The sequence below is a fragment of the Rutilus rutilus genome, assembly GCF_951802725.1.
Source record: "Rutilus rutilus genome assembly, chromosome: 5".
NCBI lineage: Eukaryota > Metazoa > Chordata > Actinopteri > Cypriniformes > Leuciscidae > Rutilus > Rutilus rutilus.
The window spans coordinates 365867-388164 of NC_140213.1; the positions used below are offsets into that span (position 1 = coordinate 365867).

A 22298-nucleotide genomic window follows, 5' to 3' on the forward strand; every position below is an offset into this window, starting at 1 on the left:
TGTGTGGATTGCAGTGTACACGAGAGTGGGAGTGTAATGCCTAGGTTGCGGTGGTCTGGCCTAATTCATCCTCCAACAACGTCTGAAAAGAGAAGTATCACAGTGCTATCAAACCTGTTTATTGCTATGATCCATCAGTGAACACTGTCTTGTTAAAGAAGAGATGCAGCTCTACTTAAATCTGTTTACTATTGTAATGCATTATTGAAGGAACGCTTGGGTAGAGACGTATCACAGGTTGATTGAATTCCATCATTATCATACTTACTATTGGTATACTGTCGCAGCAGGAAAGTATTATCGCCTTTTGGAGCTTAACGAACATTATACCTTACCTTTAATTCTCTCTGCCTGAGCCCCACAGAGAAGCAGTTACGCTGCAAGTACGCTGATGAGCGACCGAGTTCCATTCTCTCTGTCTGAGTCCCACAGAAAAGCAGTTACGCTGCAAGTACGCTGATGAGCGACTGAATCCCATTCTCTCTGCCTGAGTCCCACAGAGATGCAGTTACGTTGGTGAGCAACTTTACCTTTAACCCTCTGGGGACCAAAAACGCGCCCGCGCGTTTTGCTCGTTTTTTTTTTTTAGCAATGAAAATAAACACTAAATGCTCTGTTAATTTTGATCTTTCATTCTCGTGTAATACATCAATCGATCCTGTTCAGTTTAAAAATGTTTTCTGTATACTCACAATAAAAATAAAGTGTTTTGCTTTTTGACAAATAAAGAAAAATTAACATGATGCGATTTCTGCCTTCTCTCTGTCAGTAAACTCCCATTTGAAACGCGTTCGAAAATGATCTATAACTCCGCGAAAATTCAGTCAAACAGGCAAACAGACCCACGGGCATAAAGCTTGAGATCGCATCTTTTAAATTAAGTAATTTATATAAAAAACAAATATTATCAGCTTCTGTAATCTGTATAAAAAGAGAGCGACTCCAGTCGAGCTCATTACGAGCCATTCAAAAGTAATGTGACCACTCCCCGGAGAGCGCGTGCTATTCAAATGCAAATTCTGAGAACCATTTCAGTCTGTGAAACGCCCCCACATCAGCTGTAAACAAAGCGCGTCGCGAGTGAGACATTATAGCCTTTATGGAGAAAAGTTTCCTCAGAACAGTGCTGATATGAGGAGCAATATCTCCTGATATGAGGAGCAGATCCCGCTGAGGAGTGAGGTAGGCTGTTTTCTTTTCTCAAGTGTTGATGTGGAATAACGTTATGGAATAACGTTAGTGTAGGCCTATGCAAACCGCAAAAAGATGAATCACATTTCTATAATATGACTCGCCTTTCTGTGAGATGAATGAAGGGTACATATTTGTAAAGACTGTTTAGCCTAAATATGAATCGCGCGTCTGTGTGTGAAAGAATAAAGTGCTTTGCTATAGCCTACTGAGATGAGTAAAAATCGACTGGAATATGTTGAAATAAAATGTATTTGTATAAGCAACGTATTAAACTGCAAATTAGCATTTATATGCCCTAATATTTCATAAAAACAACGTTACAGTCAGTCACTTGTTGACTAGATTTGGGTACAGTTTTTAGGCTACTGTAGAATATACTGCCACATCAAATAATCTTTTGTTTAGCAATTTCTGCTCATAGGCTATCTAACGTTATATATATATAACTATATTATTTATATATATTATATATATATTATATATATATATATATATATATATATATATTTGCTATATTCAAACTAATGAATACATATGATAAAATGTAGGCCTATAATCTTTTTTCTTTTTCTTTTTTACAAAGAAAGAGTACACTTGAAATATTGTTGAAATTGTAATTATTGTTGTAATTGTAACATTTTTAATAAAATAGCAAAACATATTTACAAGATAGATGTAAGCGAAATCTTAAATGGTCAATATAAGTCTTCTTCTAAATACATCTTTTGTCCTTGCATTGTGGCTCAGTCAGTGTCACACCTGAATGAATGGCTAATTATGCAGAGTCATTATGCAGAGTGGGTGGGACATTGTAATCTAAGGTGTAAACTACTCCTCCCCCTCGCATATTGGCTTTCCAAGCAAAACCTGTTTTACACCATTTAAATCAATGTATTTTTTTTGTGAACGATAAAGCAAGACTATTTTCACATCATTTTGAAGCTAGAACTCGAAGGGACAACATCCATTAGTCAAAAGTCTTGTGGACACATATTTAATATGTGTTTTGTGGTCTTAATTCAGCGACTTTCATTTAAATTTTTTCCAATAACCACGCATAAACATTATTCTCTTAAAAATACAAACATCTACATACACGTTGCTTGCATATTATGGTAGCCCTGTTTGTGCTATATAGAGTGAATTTACACCTTTGCCATTAACATGTTTATAAATAACTGAAAAAAGCACAAATGTCAGAGCATGTCAGAACATCTCAAGGACCCCAAAAACAGCTTGGTCCCCAGAGGGTTAATTCTCTCTGTCTGAGCCCCACAGAGAAGCAGTTACGCTGCAGTTACGTTGGTGAGCAACCTTACCTTTAATTCCCTCTGCCTGAGCCCCACAAAGAAGCAGTTCTGCTGCAAGCACGCTGGTGAGCGACCGAGTTCCATTCTCTCTGTCTGAATTCCACCGAGAAGCAGTCGCACTGAAGAGCAGCCCCCTTGTGTGACCAATTGAGTGGTACGGAGTCCAGCGGCCTCTGAATCCGTCCAGGCCTGCACAACGAAACCACCTGCTCAGCATACCTTTGAACTTTTTAACTTAATAAAAATATCCCTTTTTAAATCTATTCTCTGGTCTCTTTGTCCGTTCATTGGTGTGCCTGTGGTGTCGGCTCCTCGTGGTGGGGTGCAGGTCCGTCTGGGGTGTGGGCCGGTCCATTCCGGCGCCCCGGGGCGGTGACACCTTTATCACCCAAAACTTAACATATTGTTCCCTTATACCTATACGGAGGTACACTATAATTATGACCGCCGCTAGCATAGCTAGCGAAAGCGGTCATATAGGAATTGTCAAAGTTTTTTTTTTTTTTTTTTTTTCTCATCTACTGAATTTTTCGTCATTTCATTCATTTATGTGCACATTTAGTGACTGTACACTCATCTGCCTGTAGATGGTGCTGTTGAGCGAAGGGTTGCTGGTTTAGGATGATACTGTCTCACACACACATGCAGGAATACAAACAAACGCAAGCATGCACACACACTGACATCCACACGCACAGACACACACACACAAACACACACGCGCACACACATGTACGCACGCATACATACACGCACAGACACACACACACACAGACACACACATACACACATACACACACACACACAGACAGACATGCACATACCACTACTTTTTTTAAGGTATCAGCCATATACCCGATTTACCAATACCCAATGTGTTATGCTTGGGCAGTATACTAATGAGGTGGGTGGGACATGTTTCATGCCATGTTAGATCACATCCTGAGAGTATAGAGTACAGAAAATATATAGTTTATATAGTTGAATCATTTTTATCTTCATGGTACAGACCAAAATGTATTATGTGTACACTTTCTTCACCTAAATCCATAAAATCCCATTAATTTCAATGGGACATTTACTTAAGTGTTCTACTAGGTACAGTGGGAATGAGTTTAATTTTGTTTGTTTTTTGTTTAAAAAGCTGTTTGTTGTTACCAGTGTAGCATGAAAAAGACTTGCTTGAACACAATAAGTGTGTTTTTGAAACTCATTTTTATAATACATTATGTAGGGAAAACCACTGTTATGAATGTGACATTTTCACATTACGGATGTTAAGTGTCTAAACTAATGACTTTTGATATAAAACTTAAATAGTAATAGCAAATAATTACAAAACTCTAAATTATCCATGATCCACAGGAATACTCCAGACAGTCTTTTAAAATATACAACTTATATACATAAACACGCAATACAGCCAAATTGCTCCACGTCATTTATTTTTGTGGAAAGCCAGTGCAGGCCTGAGCGGCGGTCATATTTTGTAACGCCATGCGGTACATCTAGTTACAGAAACATACACCGTAATTTCGGTTTACTTACGAAGTTCTTTGCAGGTTGTATATCTGCTTGTTACCCCTTTATTACTCAAAACTTAACATATTGTTCCCTTGTACCTACACGGAAGTACACTATAATTACAGAAAAGTACACCGTAATTTCGGTTTACTTACGCAGTTGTTTGCGGGTCGTAATATAAAGTGTTACCGCTACTTTGACTCTATAACTCTTATGTTACTTCAATTAGAGTTGTGGAGTATGAAAATAATGCCATATTGCATAAAAAAAAAACCAAACATATATGCACAAATGTAATATAAATGTTATTAGCTGACAGTGTTCAGGTGGGTCCAGATAAATTGTGACAAATGCAGCGGTACAGAATGCATCGTATGCTTGGCCCCTAGAAAAGTCCTTCATGGTAAATTGAATCTGTGCCCTCCAACAAAAGTGCTTGGACTTTGTTTGCAATTAATTGCTTTTTCTTTATCTTTTATTTGATTTAAAAAAAAGCAATTATAAATACATAAAGCTAACAATAAGAAGATTATCTTCCATTAAAATTCATTTATATTTTAGACCAATTTTATTTAGCTTTATAGGTGAGGAACATAGTCAATAATTCACTATATACTGCAAGTGTCCCATCCCAAAAAAGTTGGAAATCTCAAAATAAATAAATAACAAAGTGTGAGTTAAAACTACACAAAGTCAACGATATTTATTAATAAATAAAACGTCTAAAAACAAAAAATAAAAAACAAGTAGCCATTAGAATCTATATACATTTTGCAGAATAGTCCATCCAAACAATACAAACAATAATTGATGCCATGTTTGAATGGGTCCTCCATCCTTGCAAGCCGCACAAACAAAAGTATCCAGGGTGGACGGCTGAACGCAGGATCTGTGGTACCGGCGCAGGCAGGAAAGACAGCTAATCTGAAAATGTGGATCAATAAAGACAACTAAATGATAACACCACTGTTAACTTTAAGGATGCATGTGTAAATGTCTGCACATACTAACCCAGGCGGAGTCTCCGCTTTCCTCTCCACAGAATGAGCACAACCGGCTTAAATCATCTAGAAAACAATACAGAATAAAATAAAAAAATAGGAAGCCAAAAACTATTTATATAGATGTAATGCTCTCCCTGTGTCATGTCTGGGAGGAACTGCAATAATCATTACGAACATTTTTATTAGCTTCTCGAGACATTCACAGCTCAAGGATTTTACCGCCATAAAGTCTACTGTACATACTAAATCATAATTTAAAGGACTGGTTATGCATCAGTGATTTAAACGATGTGTCCTAAAATGAATGGTGCTCTGTCTGAACTTGAGAATGAACAACTTCCGTGAAACGTACCACTGTCTTGTAGAAGAGTGACAGCTATGTGTTTCCTGAGGTTGTTAACTGATTCCTCATCACTGGAAAAATGAAACCGTCAAATTAATTTGTACTTAATTTATTTATTTTTTACTCAACATACACAAGGAATACTGATAAACAATGCACAACATGTATTTTAACTTATTGCCTTCTCAGACATTACACAAATTTTTTGCTTAATTTCTCTTTTTTACCCAACAAGCATTAGGAATACTGATACACAATGCACATGTATTTTTACTTATTGCATTCACAATCTATGGCAGATTTGTGTGAAAGACGACAAGCATATTAAGTTTGTCTGGTTTCAAACTGGAGCGAAACACTGTCTGAATGTTTCCTGAAGAACTGAAAAGTCTTTCTGATGCAACACTGGTGGCGGGAATGCAAAGGATCTTCTGTGCCAGTTTTGCCAACCTTGGAAACTCCTCATTATCCTTCCACCACTGAAGTGGGTCTTTATCGACAGCAATAGTGGGCAAGGATGTGTAAACAGAAACTTCTTGAAATGCTAGTGTAGATTTCACCATGTCTGCTGATTGGTTTTTCTCCTGTTTTTTCATTGTTATCATTTTGAGAATACCAGCCAAGCCTTTTGGGGCATCAGGGACAGAGACACTGGTCCCCTCATCTTCACATTCTCCTCTGGCAGAAGACTCCTGTGAGAGAGTAGAAGTGCTACCTTCATTTGCAGACGACTCCTGCGTGACCTGTTGCTCTAGCTGTCCTTTGATTGATTCTGCCTCTTCCACGAAGTTCAACTTGAAGCGGGGGTCAAGTACACAGGCCATGTTAATCACTGTAAAATAACCAAAGAGAATATTAAATTATTAAAGGAGCTCATAAAACACAATCAGTCACGATGAGTAATAATGATATAAGAATAAGGTGAGGTTGGAGAAATGTGTGGCACCGGCCTACTCACCATTAGCCATATCAGAATCCTCATACCGCTCTTTTAAGTTCTTGCAGATAGCATGTTTCATGCTCCTCACCAGGCTGCTGTCATCATCCTTTTCTGCCAGGATGGATTCAGTCAGATGCTGAAGGACAGGCCTCAGGGATGAGATTGTGATGCATTCCTCTGCAGCCAGGGAATCGGTAAAGGTTCTGAGTTGCTTCAGCACCCTACATGTGTCCTCAAGTGTAGAGATGTATGACCCTCTTAGCACAAGATGCCTGGTATTTCTGTCAGCCATGAGAGTTGCTGTCACCGCAGCATGCTGTTCAACAAATCTGCAAACATTATATTATATTAAGTTATAAACAAATTCCTAATCTACACAACAGGCTTGCTGAGAAGCATCCAGCAGATGTATTTGTGCGCACGTGTCTGTGAGGGAGAAAATTACTAACTAACTGTTACTACAAGTGAGTTAAGCCCCTTTCACACAGCACTTTGAACCCGGGAAATTGCCGGCAAATTGCCAGAGTGCCTTCTGTGTGAACGCAAACACGACCCGGGATTGATGCCGGCACTGATGCCGGGTTGGGGACCTAGTAACATTGCCGTGTTCAGTCCCGGAACACGCGCTGTGTGAACAAAAGCCGTAATAATGCCGTGTCGTAGTGATGACACTGAAGCCGGGATTGTTCGCCAGCTGTGAAACGGTACGTAATGCGCAAGTTTATGATCGAATCAGAGCAAAAAATGCACAAGTGTGGTTTCTCAAGAGAGAATAAGCAAACTTAAGACGCTGCTGAGACATTACAAGTCACATCGATGTCACGTGTCTTTACGGGATTTTTACGGGTTGTGTGTGAACGCACTCTCTGATTGCAGAAAATCACTGGCAGTGTGAATGAACCAAAATCAAACGAACCCGGGTCAAATCCCGGCTCACTTTATCCGTGTATTTTCCGGAATCTGTGTGAAAGGGGCTTTAGTAAAAGGAATGCATTTCTTTATATGTTGTTTTAATTAACATTTGTTTTGTTTTCATGCAAACTGTGCCTTTTAAGCTTATGCTGAGTTGACACTGACAGAATAATTAACTGAACAGGGTATTGCCATGCACAAGAAATTCATACATACCTAGAAATCATGTCATATGTAGACCCCCATCTGGTGACAACATCTTGTATCAAGGTATGTTGAGGAAGATTAAGTTCTGCTTGCTTTTTTGCCAGCTCTCTCCTTCTCTTCCATGAGTGGTTAAATCCTTGGACGACACTCCTGCAAGCCCTCACCGCAGCATCCACTTGGTCAATCTTCAGGGCCTTTCCAAGTGCAAGATTTAAATTATGTCCAAAGCAGCTGAACCAGTTTGATGGGAGGAGGGATTTAAATGCAGCCTTCATATTTGTGCCATTGTCAGTGGTGACTAGACCTGTCACGATTATTAAACAATCGTTTGATCGCGATTAATTGGTCTAATTGCGGTCATTACAGATGATCGTTATTATTGCCCACTATTAGAAGACACAAGGGGGCCCTGTAGTACCTGCAGCACTCTACTTCTACCGGTCTCCCTCTTAACTCATTACGCTGAGCATTTGACCGTTCGCAAAGACCCGCCCCCCTTAGTTACTGTCCCTATGTCCGACAAGCTACGCCGTTCTCACGCCACACCATGTTCTCACGCAGTGAAAAATACATTGCGGAGCAGAGAGGAGACTGACAACACGCTGACAGACAGGACAGACCAGGTTACTTTTCGGTTACGTTTGATAAACATATTAAACAAAGTCTCAACTTTCAAATTTGGTCATTTTTTTAAAAAGAAATTTAAACAATAAATACCGTTTTGTTGCTCTTTAATGTGCCGTGACAGATTGCTGTAGAGCATCCGTTAAAGCTGCTCGTGAACCGATCATCTCTTCCTTCTAGTTAATTTATAGCCTCAAATAAACATGAATGAACATAAGGAATGTTGTTTTAACCACGGAAAGGCGTCAGTACACTCCGTTTTTCAAGTTCAAATCCTCCTATGTTAATCTACTAACTCTCCTGACTGCTTTGTCGGACAAAATGGCGGATGGCGAAGTATGATTGGTCAGATCACCTGTCAATCAAGCTCCCTGCGACACCGCGCATTACGTTCAAATGATATTGCCCTGTTGATTTCTCCATCATTTTGAGTTAGAGCAGCCCAGTTATTCAACAAAGATGGATTTAGTTTCGAAGCCGAAAACGACAATGCCGATCTGGGCACATTTTGGTCATAGTTTATATTTGTGATTCATTGTTTCTGTTATTTACAGAATTTTCAAATTTGTAAAATATATTTATTGAGATATTGACAGTCCTTTTTGTGTTATGGTAACTTTATGGTGATTGTTTCCAAATATTTATACTTTCATATACATTTACATTGTTTCTTTAAATGTACACATATTTCTGAAAGATACATATTTTTCATTGAATAAATTACTTTAATATTTAAAGGCTTTAGGTCTAAGTGTATTAATGTGTTATTGCAAGTGACAACTTACAAGGGATTCAATTAAATAATCACAACAATTTGTATGACAATTAATCGCCAAAGCCCTAAAACAGGCAATTAAATCGACAAAGCCCTAAAACAGGCAATTAAATCGCCAAAGCCCTAAAACAGACAATTAAATCGACAAAGCCCTAAAACAGGCAATTAATCGCCAAAGCCCTAAAACAGACAATTAAATCGACAAAGCCCTAAAACAGGCAATTAATCGACAAAGCCCTAAAACAGGCAATTAATCGTCAAAGCCCTAAAACAGGCAATTAATCGGCAAAGCCCTAAAACAGGCAATTAATCGCCAAAGCCCTAAAACAGGCAATTAATCGTCAAAGCCCTAAAACAGGCAATTAATCGCCAAAGCCCTAAAACAGGCAATTAATCGTCAAAGCCCTAAAACAGGCAATTAATCGCCAAAGCCCTGAAACAGGCAATTAATCGTCAAAGCCCTAAAACAGGCAATTAATCGCCAAAGCCCTAAAACAGACAATTAATCGTCAAAGCCCTAAAACAGACAATTAATCGTCAAAGCCCTAAAACAGACAATTAATCGCAATTAATCGCCAAAGCCCTAAAACAGACAATTAATCGCAATTAATCGCCAAAGCCCTAAAACAGACAATTAATCGTCAAAGCCCTGAAACAGGCAATTAATCGTCAAAGCCCTGAAACAGGCAATTAATCGTCAAAGCCCTAAAACAGACAATTAATCGCAATTAATCGGCAAAGCCCTGAAACAGGCAATTAATCGTCAAAGCCCTAAAACAGACAATTAAATCGCAATTAATCGCCAAAGCCCTAAAACAGACAATTAATCGCAATTAATCGCCAAAGCCCTGAAACAGGCAATTAATCGTCAAAGCCCTAAAACAGACAATTAATCGCAATTAATCGGCAAAGCCCTGAAACAGGCAATTAATCGTCAAAGCCCTAAAACAGACAATTAATCGCAATTAATCGCCAAAGCCCTAAAACAGACAATTAATCGCAATTAATCGCCAAAGCCCTAAAACAGACAATTAATCGTCAAAGCCCTAAAACAGGCAATTAATCGTCAAAGCCCTGAAACAGGCAATTAATCGTCAAAGCCCTAAAACAGACAATTAATCGCAATTAATCGACAAAGCCCTGAAACAGGCAATTAATCGTCAAAGCCCTGAAACAGGCAATTAATCGTCAAAGCCCTAAAACAGACAATTAATCGCAATTAATCGCCAAAGCCCTAAAACAGACAATTAATCGTCAAAGCCCTAAAACAGGCAATTAATCGTCAAAGCCCTAAAACAGGCAATTAATCGTCAAAGCCCTAAAACAGGCAATTAATCGTCAAAGCCCTAAAACAGGCAATTAATCGTCAAAGCCCTAAAACAGGCAATTAATCGTCAAAGCCCTAAAACAGGCAATTAATCGCCAAAGCCCTAAAACAGACAATTAATCGTCAAAGCCCTAAAACAGGCAATTAATCGCCAAAGCCCTAAAACACACAATTAATCGTCAAAGCCCTAAAACAGACAATTAATCGTCAAAGCCCTAAAACAGACAATTAATCGTCAAAGCCCTAAAACAGACAATTAATCGCAATTAATCGCCAAAGCCCTAAAACAGACAATTAATCGCAATTAATCGTCAAAGCCCTAAAACAGACAATTAATCGTCAAAGCCCTAAAACAGACAATTAATCGCCAAAGGCCTAAAACAGACAATTAATCGTCAAAGCCCTAAAACAGACAATTAATCGCCAAAGCCCTAAAACAGACAATTAATCGCCAAAGCCCTAAAACAGACAATTAATCGCAATTAATCGCCAAAGCCCTAAAACAGACAATTAATCGTAATTAATCGCCAAAGCCCTAAAACAGACAATTAATCGCCAAAGCCCTAAAACAGACAATTAATCGCAATTAATCGTCAAAGCCCTAAAACAGACAATTAATCGTCAAAGCCCTAAAACAGACAATTAATCGCCAAAGCCCTAAAACAGACAATTAATCGCAATTAATCGTCAAAGCCCTAAAACAGACAATTAATCGACAAAGCCCTAAAACAGACAATTAATCGCAATTAATCGCCAAAGCCCTAAAACAGACAATTAATCGCAATTAATCGCCAAAGCCCTAAAACAGACAATTAATCGCCAAAGCCCTAAAACAGACAATTAATCGCAATTAATCGTCAAAGCCCTAAAACAGACAATTAATCGTCAAAGCCCTAAAACAGACAATTAATCGTCAAAGCCCTAAAACAGGCAATTAATCGACAAAGCCCTAAAACAGACAATTAATCGCAATTAATCGTCAAAGCCCTAAAACAGACAATTAATCGTCAAAGCCCTAAAACAGACAATTAATCGCAATTAATCGCCAAAGCCCTAAAACAGACAATTAATCGCAATTAATCGTCAAAGCCCTAAAACAGACAATTAATCGGCAAAGCCCTAAAACAGACAATTAATCGCAATTAATCGCCAAAGCCCTAAAACAGACAATTAATCGTCAAAGCCCTAAAACAGACAATTAATCGTCAAAGCCCTAAAACAGACAATTAATCGTCAAAGCCCTAAAACAGACAATTAATCGCAATTAATCGTCAAAGCCCTAAAACAGACAATTAATCGGCAAAGCCCTAAAACAGACAATTAATCGTCAAAGCCCTAAAACAGACAATTAATCGCCAAAGGCCTAAAACAGACAATTAATCGTCAAAGCCCTAAAACAGACAATTAATCGCCAAAGCCCTAAAACAGACAATTAATCGCAATTAATCGTCAAAGCCCTAAAACAGACAATTAATCGGCAAAGCCCTAAAACAGACAATTAATCGCAATTAATCGTCAAAGCCCTAAAACAGACAATTAATCGTCAAAGCCCTAAAACAGACAATTAATCGCCAAAGGCCTAAAACAGACAATTAATCGTCAAAGCCCTAAAACAGACAATTAATCGTCAAAGCCCTAAAACAGACAATTAATCGTCAAAGCCCTAAAACAGACAATTAATCGTCAAAGCCCTAAAACAGACAATTAATCGCCAAAGCCCTAAAACAGACAATTAATCGCAATTAATCGCCAAAGCCCTAAAACAGACAATTAATCGCAATTAATCGTCAAAGCCCTAAAACAGACAATTAATCGTCAAAGCCCTAAAACAGACAATTAATCGCCAAAGGCCTAAAACAGACAATTAATCGTCAAAGCCCTAAAACAGACAATTAATCGTCAAAGGCCTAAAACAGACAATTAATCGTCAAAGCCCTAAAACAGACAATTAATCGTCAAAGCCCTAAAACAGACAATTAATCGCCAAAGCCCTAAAACAGACAATTAATCGCCAAAGCCCTAAAACAGACAATTAATCGCCAAAGCCCTAAAACAGACAATTAATCGCCAAAGCCCTAAAACAGACAATTAATCGCCAAAGCCCTAAAACAGACAATTAATCGCAATTAATCGTCAAAGCCCTAAAACAGACAATTAATCGTCAAAGCCCTAAAACAGACAATTAATCGTCAAAGCCCTAAAACAGACAATTAAAACAGACAATTAATCGCCAAAGCCCTAAAACAGACAATTAATCGCAATTAATCGTCAAAGCCCTAAAACAGACAATTAATCGTCAAAGCCCTAAAACAGACAATTAATCGTCAAAGCCCTAAAACAGACAATTAATCGTCAAAGCCCTAAAACAGACAATTAATCGCAATTAATCGCCAAAGCCCTAAAACAGACAATTAATCGCAAAAGCCCTAAAACAGACAATTAATCGCAATTAATCGTCAAAGCCCTAAAACAGACAATTAATCGCCAAAGGCCTAAAACAGGCAATTAATCGCCAAAGGCCTAAAACAGGCAATTAATCGCCAAAGCCCTAAAACAGGCAATTAATCGCCAAAGCCCTAAAACAGACAATTAATCGTCATAATCGCAAATTATTTATTGGACAATTAATCGTCAGCCAAATTTCATAATCTGTCATCTGTCTCTCTCTCTCTCTCTCTCTCTCTCTCTCTCTCTCTCTCTCTCAAAATGTAATTAAATTATTCATTCATTGACGATGTCCTTAAAGACACTTGATGAAGTGGGACCAAACTTTGCATGGCAGTTTTCTAGTGAATCGGGCCTTACCTTCTTCCATTGTCACACGTCAAAAATCAGTCTGTTGCAATAATTGATTCTTTTTAGAAAACCTACAAATAAGCATCATTCAAAAAGTATAAATTAAAAAGAGCCAAAGATGTTGATAAATACACAATAAAAAAATCAAATTTAAACGAGAACAATAAAGACAAAAAAATTAATCATTTCGCTACATGACATTCAAGCATGGTATTTTTTTTTAGTAAAAAATGTTCATGTCCAAATGAATACATATATGGCAGAAAAAAATGCTATAGCAAAAGTGTTACAAGGTAACAACACAGTGTATAAACGCTCGATCACTTCAAAGCCACATGAAACTGTTATTTATCCACTCAGTAGCCCAGTTTCGAAACCGCTCACGTGATGTCATAAGTACAGGCATAACTTGAAATATCATGCAAATAATTAAAAAAGTGGAAAGATTGTCACCTTGATCAGCAGAAGATCGATCTCACACGGTGTAAAACAACAGGTTTGATTGACAGTAAGACGTCACAGGTCACAGAGGGGGATGGGAATTAGTAGAGTAGCGGTGGCCATACAGTAGGCTATAATATCTCTAACTTACACTCGTGGTCACTGATGTTTTGCCCCTCGTAGTAAAGGCAAGGCACGTTATTTATATAGCACATGTCATACTCAATGGCAATTTAAAGTGCTTTACATGAAAAGGAAACATAAGAATATATAAAGTAAAAAAATAAAAAAAAGAGAAAAACTAATTAAAATAGTAGCCTACATAAGCACATGTGCATTTCATTTTAGACCGAAGGACAGTTGATTGAACATATCATCTCATATTGTCTATTCATAAAGATTGTCAGACAGACACGGTGCCCCTTCATTTTTAATATTCTGCATCTATAATAAACGTTAGGCCATAACCGAGAACAGAATAAGGAGCGGGACTTCTCATTTAAAAAGGAATCTGCTGCCCTCTGCTGGACAACTTGAGACAACTTCCACTTTAGCAACAGATACAGCCTAATGGCCAAACCCTTCCGAGAGGATTAATCACGTACATGTCAACACACAAACTGTGATCAAACCAACTGTTTGATCACACTACAAGGTAACACAAGGTGACAGGATTGCAAAAAATTTAACGGGGAACATTTCCTGTTTAAGTGGTGAACTTAACACCAAAATATCATTTATTTATATTTTTATTTATAATTAAAAACAGTTACAATTACTTTTACTGGATGTTTTTATTTATTTTTATTTATTTATTTAACATTTTGGGTGGCTTATATTATTACATAAAAAAATACTATGTTTTGGTGTGACCAAGCAGCAACATTCTGATCTGAAAAATGAAGCCTACCCGGAAGTGCGAAAAACTGCAATACATCGAAAATCCGCTAGAGGAAGGTCCCAAAAGGGAGCAAATGTCCATAGACCACCATGTTAAAATGTCCGTTTTCACAGCATAAATTCATGTTTTTACAGGTTGGTCCCATGGACTTTTAATGGATTTTTCGATAGCTTCCGAGTGCCTGACAACTGTGAGGGGGGTGAATTTTTTTCTTACTCGTTAGTTTAGATCGTATTTAGATATAAAATGTATGACAATAAGGGCGTGGTTAACTTTGATTGACAGCTTGATTGACAGCTGACAAGGCAGCGCCACGGAGAATGACAACATAAGAAGCGCCATTTTTTAATACAGTTGACATATAATACTACTGTTTCTGTATCATGAAATGTAGTTTTAAGAGTTTTTCAGGCGAGAATGTAGTTGTTTAAAGCTCAAATCTGTGGTTTATTTATAAAGATTTATGAAAATTGTATCCAGGTTGTGAGATCCAGCGATGACCGGGCGCTCGGCGCTCATGTACCCCACCTAGAACAGTCTTTCCTCGGCAAGTCCTTCTGAGGTTTGCCCTATGGGTTTGCCCTATGGGTTTGCCGCGGACTCTGGCGTCTCTGTAGTGGTTAAACATGAGATATAATTCGTCTTGTGTAGATCTAACGGGCGATTTTTGGTTTCGTGAATCTATAATTTGTTCCCTGGCCAATCGTTTTGGCTGAGGGAAAGTTTCATAACTTTATAAGCTATTTAACTTTACCGTTGTATGGTTAGACTAGAGTGCTGACTTTGTATGTTTGACTGAATTGTTTGCTTTATTTGTATAGCTTCTTGTACCTTTTACTTATACTTTTATAATGGCTAATATTGATAAGTGAAATTTAACAAAAAGAGACTGGGTTGAGTTTTGTCATTTAAAATTTTAATACAACGAAGATGATCTGTAATGTTGTTTACTGCAAAATCTGTTGTTTAGTACAAATGCACATATTGTCTGGACCATATTAATGTTTAATATTTTTATATTATATTTAAAACGAAAAGTAGGTCTGTGTTTTATATTTTGTTTTGTTTTTATAAATAGGCAAACGTTATGTGCAGTGAATATAATCAATACGCGTTGCCTGAACCACATTTGTGTGGCTATAATGTTTAAGATTTCTTTAAATGAAAACGAAAAGAGTTAGTATGGTTTTTTATAACATATTTCGTTGCTTAAAATATATACAGAGATAACCGGAGTAGCAGAGCGAGCTGAGTGACGCGCGCTGTGTCAGAAGGTGGGCGGGGTTAGGATTTCCCAAGATTTTCCAAGATGGCGCCGCCCATACCCCCCATAAACGGCTTCAAACCTGTTCTTCAGAAAGTCTATGGGTGACGTCACAGACGCTTTGTCCATATTTTTTACAGTCTATGGGTGTGACTAGCTACTAGTAGGACTTTTGGTCTAACATAGCTTCCATCGTTACTCGACTGGCCGGAACTTGGTTGTAACTTTGTCGCAGTGACGTCAACATTACAGTGGCTATGTGTAGTTTTAACTTGCTAGCTAATGTAATTTACCTGTTATGTATTTTACTTGTTATCAGACATAATCTACTTGAAGTGGGACTCTGTTGTACATGAAAAAAACCCATAGTAATTCATATTAAATACCGTTGAAACCGTCTATACATTTCACCAAAAAATGTATTACACTATAAATAGTAACCATTGTGAAATAACTTAAAATCAATATGCATATTAGCCGATGTTATAACAGGAGTAAGACTTCAACAAAGCACATTACAGAAGAAAAAAAAACATAACACACACACAAAAAAAGATAAATAAAGCGGCATTTAACCAGTATTTATTATTGAATTAAATATTCCCATTCTAAAAAACTGTATACAGAAATTACAACCTTTTTTTTCAACTTTTATGTGTGTATTATTTCATTTTCAAAAAAAAACAAAAAAAAAACACAACCTCTACTGCCTATGCTAATAATTCACTGCAGTATAAGTTGCATGGCCCATATTTTATTTATAGAACAAACTAATGCCACAGTTTTTCCCTTACCACGACCTTGCTTGGCACCGAAGTCCTTAATAGCCAGCCCCGTCCATGTCTGCTTAGACAGGCAGTTCATTATGGCCTCATCCGACTCTATGGCGAGGTTGGAAGGAGATGGTTTCCACAAGCGCTGAATCTCCTCTGGCTTCGGGTAGTTGGACTTCCACCCCGAAGTTTAGTTATGACCAGGAGATCAAACACTTGGCTAATTGTGTGATGTGGGTGTGTTGCCGTGTTAAGGGGTTTAGAAAAATGTTTGCCTTAAGCATTGGTAAAAACTTGTTGGCGGCTGTTTACAAAAAAAAAAAAAAAAAACCCACAGCGACCTGCAGCGTCTGCGTGAGGGGCAATGCTGAGGGGCAATGCTGTATTGGTGGATTCGGAGACTTACCCAGAAGATATTCCCGTCTCTGGGCGTACTGCGAGACCCGCCACTTATCATAGAAGGTGCGGTCTTCAGGAAACCCGTATTTCACACGCTGTTTTTTTGATGGAGGCTGCCCATCCAGTGAAATGGGAAAACTGGTCACAAATGCAGAGAAGTCTTTGCGGGCAGCTGGCTGACTCGAACTGCCTCCGGCTGTAGCCAATTCAGCAAATGATTGGTGGTCGTCCGAAGAATTGCTTTGTAGGCGAGGAACAAAAAGGTTTGTAACTTGGGCAAAATTATGGCTACTCTGATGTAGAAATTGTTTGTGACATGTTAGGTCCTTGTTGCATGAAGAGACTTACACGCACAAAGAGTCCAGCAGCACAGCTGCGTCAACAGCGTCCTGTGGTCCGACATCACGAGCGCCACGGTCCAGGTAAAACTGCACCGTCTGCCGTTGGGGCTCCGTTAGCTTCTGCGCAGCAATACTAACCGCCCTGCGCACATCCTGGCTAGTAAAGTGGGGCAGTTTGTGCCTGCAGAAACAAAATGGAACACAAAGGGTTGCCTGTGAAATGACTGTGACTGACAAAATATGATTAACGGTTTGCACTCACACACACATGCATATGTGCAGGTACATACAGATCGTGTAGGCATTTGAGGTCTCGCGATACGCTGGAGACCGCCTCGCCGGAGGACACAAGAAAGAAGGCATTGCATGGTTTCTCGTGACAGATGTTCCCTGGCCTTATCTTGCTGAAGTAGACCTGCAAACACTATGGGAAACAAAAAAAGGAATATATATATATATATATATATATATATATATATACACAGTGTATATATACATCTATCTCTCTATCGTTCTATCGTTCTATCTATCGTTCTATCTATCTATCGTTCTATCTATCTATCTATCTATCTATCTATCTATCTATCTATCTATCTATCTATCTATCTATCTATCTATCTATCTATCTTTCTATCGTTCTATCTATCATTCTATCATTCTATCTATTCTATCGTTCTATCTATCTATCTATCGTTCTATCTATCTATCTATCTATCTATCTATCTATCTATCTATCTATCTATCTATCTATCTATCTATCGTTCTATCTATCGTTCTATCTTTCTATCGTTCTATCTATATCTCTATCGTTCTATCTATCGTTCTATCTATCTATCTCTCTATCGTTCTATCGTTCTATCTTTCTATCTATCTATCTATCTATCTATCTATCGTTCTATCGTTCTACCGTTCTACCGTTCTATCTATCTATCGTTCTATCTATCTATCGTTCTATCGTTCTATCGTTCTATCGATCTATCTATCTATCTATCTATCTATCGTTCCATCGTTCTATCTATCTATCGTTCTATCTATCTATCTTTCTATCGTTCTATCTATCTATTGTTCTATCGTTCTATCGTTTTATCGATCTATCGTTCTATCATTTTATCTATCGTTCTATCTATCGTTCTATCATTCTGTCGTTCTATCCATCTATCTATCGTTCTATCGTTCTATCTATCTATCTAACTATCTATCTATCTATCTATCTATCTATCTATCTATCTATCTATCTATCTATCTATCGTTCTATCGTTCTATCGTTCTATCTATCTTTCTATCGTTCTATCTATCTATCTATCTATCGTTCTATCGTTCTATCTATCTATCTATCTATCTATCTATCTATCTATCTATCTATCTATCTATCTATCTATCTATCTATCGATCTATCGTTCTATCTATCTATCTATCTATCTATCTATCTATCTATCTATCTATCTATCTATCTATCTATCTATCTATCTATCTATCTATCTATCGTTCTATCGTTCTATCTATCTATCTATCTATCTATCTATCTATCTATCTATCTATCTATCTATCTATCTATCGTTCTATCGTTCTATCGTTCTATCGTTCTATCGTTCTTTCTATCTATCGTTCTTTCTATCTATCGTTCTATCGCTCTATCGTTCTATCTATCTATCTATCTATCTATCTATCTATCTATCTATCTATCTATCTATCTATCTATCTATCTATCTATCTTTCTATCTATCGTTCTATCTATCTATCGTTCTATCGTTCTATCGTTCTATCTATCAATCGTTCTATCTATCTATCTATCTATCTATCATTCTATCATTCTATCTATCTATCTATCTATCTATCTATCTATCTATCTATCTATCGTTCTATCGTTCTATCTATCTATCTATCTATCTATCTATCTATCTATCTATCTATCTATCTATCTATCGTTCTATCTTTCTATCTTTCTATCGTTCTATCTATCATTCTATCGTTCTATCTATCTATCGTTCTATCTATCTATCTATCTATCTATCTATCTATCTATCTATCTATCTATCTATCTATCTATCTATCGTTCTATCGTTCTATCGTTCTATCGTTCTATCTATCAATCGTTCTATCTATCTATCTATCTATCTATCTATCTATCTATCTATCTATCTATCATTCTATCTATCTATCTATCTATCTATCTATCTATCTATCTATCTATCTATCTATCTATCTATCTATCTATCTATCTATCTATCGTTCTATCGTTCTATCTATCTATCTATCTATCTATCTATCTATCTATCTATCTATCTATCTATCGTTCTATCTTTCTATCTTTCTATCGTTCTATCTATCATTCTATCGTTCTATCGTTCTATCTATCTATCGTTCTATCTATCTATCTATCTATCTATCTATCTATCTATCTATCTATCTATCTATCTATCTATCTATCTATCTATCTATCTATCTATCTATCTATCTATCGTTCTATCTATCAATCGTTCTATCTATCGTTCTATCTATCAATCGTTCTATCTATCTATCTATCTATCGTTCTATCTATCTATCTATCTATCTATCTATCTATCTATCTATCTATCTATCTATCTATCTATCTATCGTTCTATCTATCTATCTATCTATCTATCTATCTATCTATCTATCTATCGTTCTATCGTTCTATCTATCTATCTATCTATCTGAATATCGTTCTATCTATCGTTCTATCTTTCTATCGTTCTATCTATCGTTCTATCTATCTATCTCTCTATCGTTCTATCGTTCTATCTATCGTTCTATCTATCTATCGTTCTATCTATCTATCGTTCTATCGTTCTATCATTCTATCTATCTATCGTTCTATCGTTCTATCGTTCTATCTATCGTTCTATCTATCTATCGTTCTATCTATCTATCTATCTATCGTTCTATCTATCTATCTATCTATCTATCTATCTATCTATCTATCTATCTATCGTTCTATCGTTCTATCGTTCTATCTATCTATCGTTCTATCGTTCTATCGTTTAATCTATCTATCGTTCTATCGTTTTATCTATCGTTCTATCTATCGTTCTATCTATCGTTCTATCTATCTATCTATCTATCTATCTATCTATCTATCTATCTATCTATCTATCTATCTATCTATCTATCTATCTATCTATCTATCTATCTATCGTTCTATCGTTCTATCGTTCTATCTATCTATCGTTCTATCGTTCTATCGTTTAATCTATCTATTGTTCTATCGTTTTATCTATCGTTCTATCTATCGTTCTATCCAGAGATGGGACCAAGTCATACATATGCAAGTCTCAAGTAAGTCTCAAGTCTTAACCTTCAAGTCTCAAGTAAGTCCCAAGTATTTTTTTTCTTGGGCAAGTCAAGTCAAGTCAAGTCAAGTCACAGGCTATGTCAAGTCAAGTCAAGTCAAGTCCTGTAGTAGGTCAAGTCAAGTCCAAGTCAAGTCACCTTATTATTGTAATTTTACCTGCAGAATCTGATCTTAATAAAGTGAAAAGACAAGATATCAGTTACTGTCAATAAATTACAATAATTTGGATTTGCATTGTAAATACTCATGTTCAGTAAAATACATCATGGAATCAAGCTAAATTGTAACTTCATAAAATTAATTATTTTTCACTTCTGCCAACAGTGTTTAAAATGTAACAAAGTTTAATGTTGTACGTAAACTGTGTTTACAATAAGTGTATTGTAATAGTCAAAACATTTTAGTAACTAAACTGAATTGTATTCGGTTTAGTGACAACATGTTACAATGTTTACATGGTACAATTTCTGGTAAGCTACGCTTTTTTATTATTTCAATTCAATTATTGTGATCTGACTTAATATTGACTCATTTGGATAAATATTAGGTAGGCTACACAAGATAGGCACTAATTTTTCTCAAGAAAAAAACAACTCACCTAATGCTGTAATCATACAGAGAGATATAATGCGTTTTTTATTATAATAACAACTTTATTTAATGATAAGTAAAAATATAATAAATATGTAATATAGTACACATATTTAGCAAAATACTTTTTCTAGCCAACTAACGTGCTATAGCCTATATGGTCATCAAATGGCTTTCCTGAGGTAAATGTTATGTGACATAATTGTTCTCCAGCTGTTTTATTGACCCATTTGTTTGATTGATTGGTCGATATTATGTATGAGGAATATACATTTCGGTAAGTTCAGCTGTAGGCTACTGTATCTTTCAACATTGTTCATTCGTGTTTATTTACTAGCTAGAGATGATCGGTTCACGTGCTGCGCTAGGGATCTGCGTCACATTTACAAGCGCCAAAACGGTATTTATTGTTTGAATTTCGTAATAAAAATGACAGAATCTGAGAGCTGAGATTTTTTTATATCGTAACCTGCTCTTGTGTCACGATTTTTCTGTGCGTGAGAAAATGAATGAGAGCGTGTGAAAAGTCAGTGTCGCGTGTGTCTCACGGTGAATGCGTGAGAGTTGGCCGCGCCCGCGATGTTAATGGTGCATGTCTTGCAAAGTGCTGTTCGTCTTTTGCCATCTTGTGAATAATTCTCGAAGCCGAAAGCGATGACCCTCAGTACCCCTCCGGCTGACATGTTGATGTGATATCTGATCTAAGTGGGCGTGGTGTGCAAGGTACGAGAGGGCGCGACTGATGATAGTGTAGTGATCCAGTCATGACCACGCTATTCTCAGCCTGCGCTCCAGCTGGGTAATCAACTTTATTTTTTAAAATAATTTATATATTTTATATTCAAACTGAAAAAAATTATGTGATTAACACTCAAGTCATTCAAGTCATCGTGTCTCAAGTCAAGTCAAGTCCCGAGTCTTTAACTTCCAAGTCCGAGTCAAGTCTCAAGTATTTTATTTTTTGTCAAGTCAAGTCACAAGTCATAAAAATAGCGACTCGAGTCGACTCGAGTCCAAGTCACCAAGTCACAAGTCCCCATGTCTGGTTCTATCGTTCTATCTATCTATCTATCTATCGTTCTATCGTTCTATCGTTCTATCTATCTATCTATCTATCTATCTATCTATCTATCTATCTATCTATCTATCTATCTATCTATCGTTCTATCTATCTATCTATCTATCGTTCTATCGTTCTACCGTTCTACCGTTCTATCTATCTATCGTTCTATCTATCTATCGTTCTATCGTTCTATCGTTCTATCAATCTATCTATCTATCTATCTATCTATCTATCTATCTATCTATCGTTCCATCGT

At 36.9% G+C, this 22298-nt stretch overlaps 2 protein-coding genes across 2 annotated transcripts; both read right to left on the reverse strand.

The window, feature by feature from the left end:
* Positions 1 to 3512: 3512 nt before the first annotated feature.
* Positions 3513 to 21662, reverse strand: LOC311290819 (uncharacterized protein; the record flags this gene model as incomplete). The annotated part of the gene is made up of 6 exons (XM_084409532.1): positions 3513 to 4952; positions 5040 to 5095; positions 16742 to 16974; positions 17083 to 17256; positions 17366 to 17499; positions 21528 to 21662. 6 exons carry the CDS (start codon positions 21660 to 21662, stop codon positions 4782 to 4784), a joined length of 903 nt encoding a protein of 300 aa, XP_084265658.1. The 3' UTR covers positions 3513 to 4781.
* Positions 5456 to 8974, reverse strand: LOC311290202 (E3 SUMO-protein ligase ZBED1-like). The gene is made up of 3 exons (XM_084408552.1): positions 7444 to 8974; positions 6334 to 6644; positions 5456 to 6207 (listed from the first exon to the last, which is right to left on the reverse strand). The coding sequence occupies exons 1-3, from the start codon at positions 7707 to 7709 to the stop codon at positions 5666 to 5668; spliced, it is 1119 nt and encodes a 372-aa protein (XP_084264678.1). The 5' UTR covers positions 7710 to 8974; the 3' UTR covers positions 5456 to 5665.
* Positions 21663 to 22298: the final 636 nt, after the last annotated feature.

Bases quoted from the DNA above. Each gene is read 5' to 3' on its own strand.
- LOC311290202 (XM_084408552.1), bottom strand. From the start codon at position 7,709: ATGAAGGCTGCATTTAAATCCCTCCTCCCATCAAACTGGTTCAGCTGC. The intron at 6,645-7,443 runs GTATGTATGAAT...TAATGTTTGCAG, and splicing joins ACATATGACATGATTTCTAG to ATTTGTTGAACAGCATGCTG. The intron at 6,208-6,333 runs GTGAGTAGGCCG...GTTATTTTACAG, and splicing joins GGATTCTGATATGGCTAATG to TGATTAACATGGCCTGTGTA.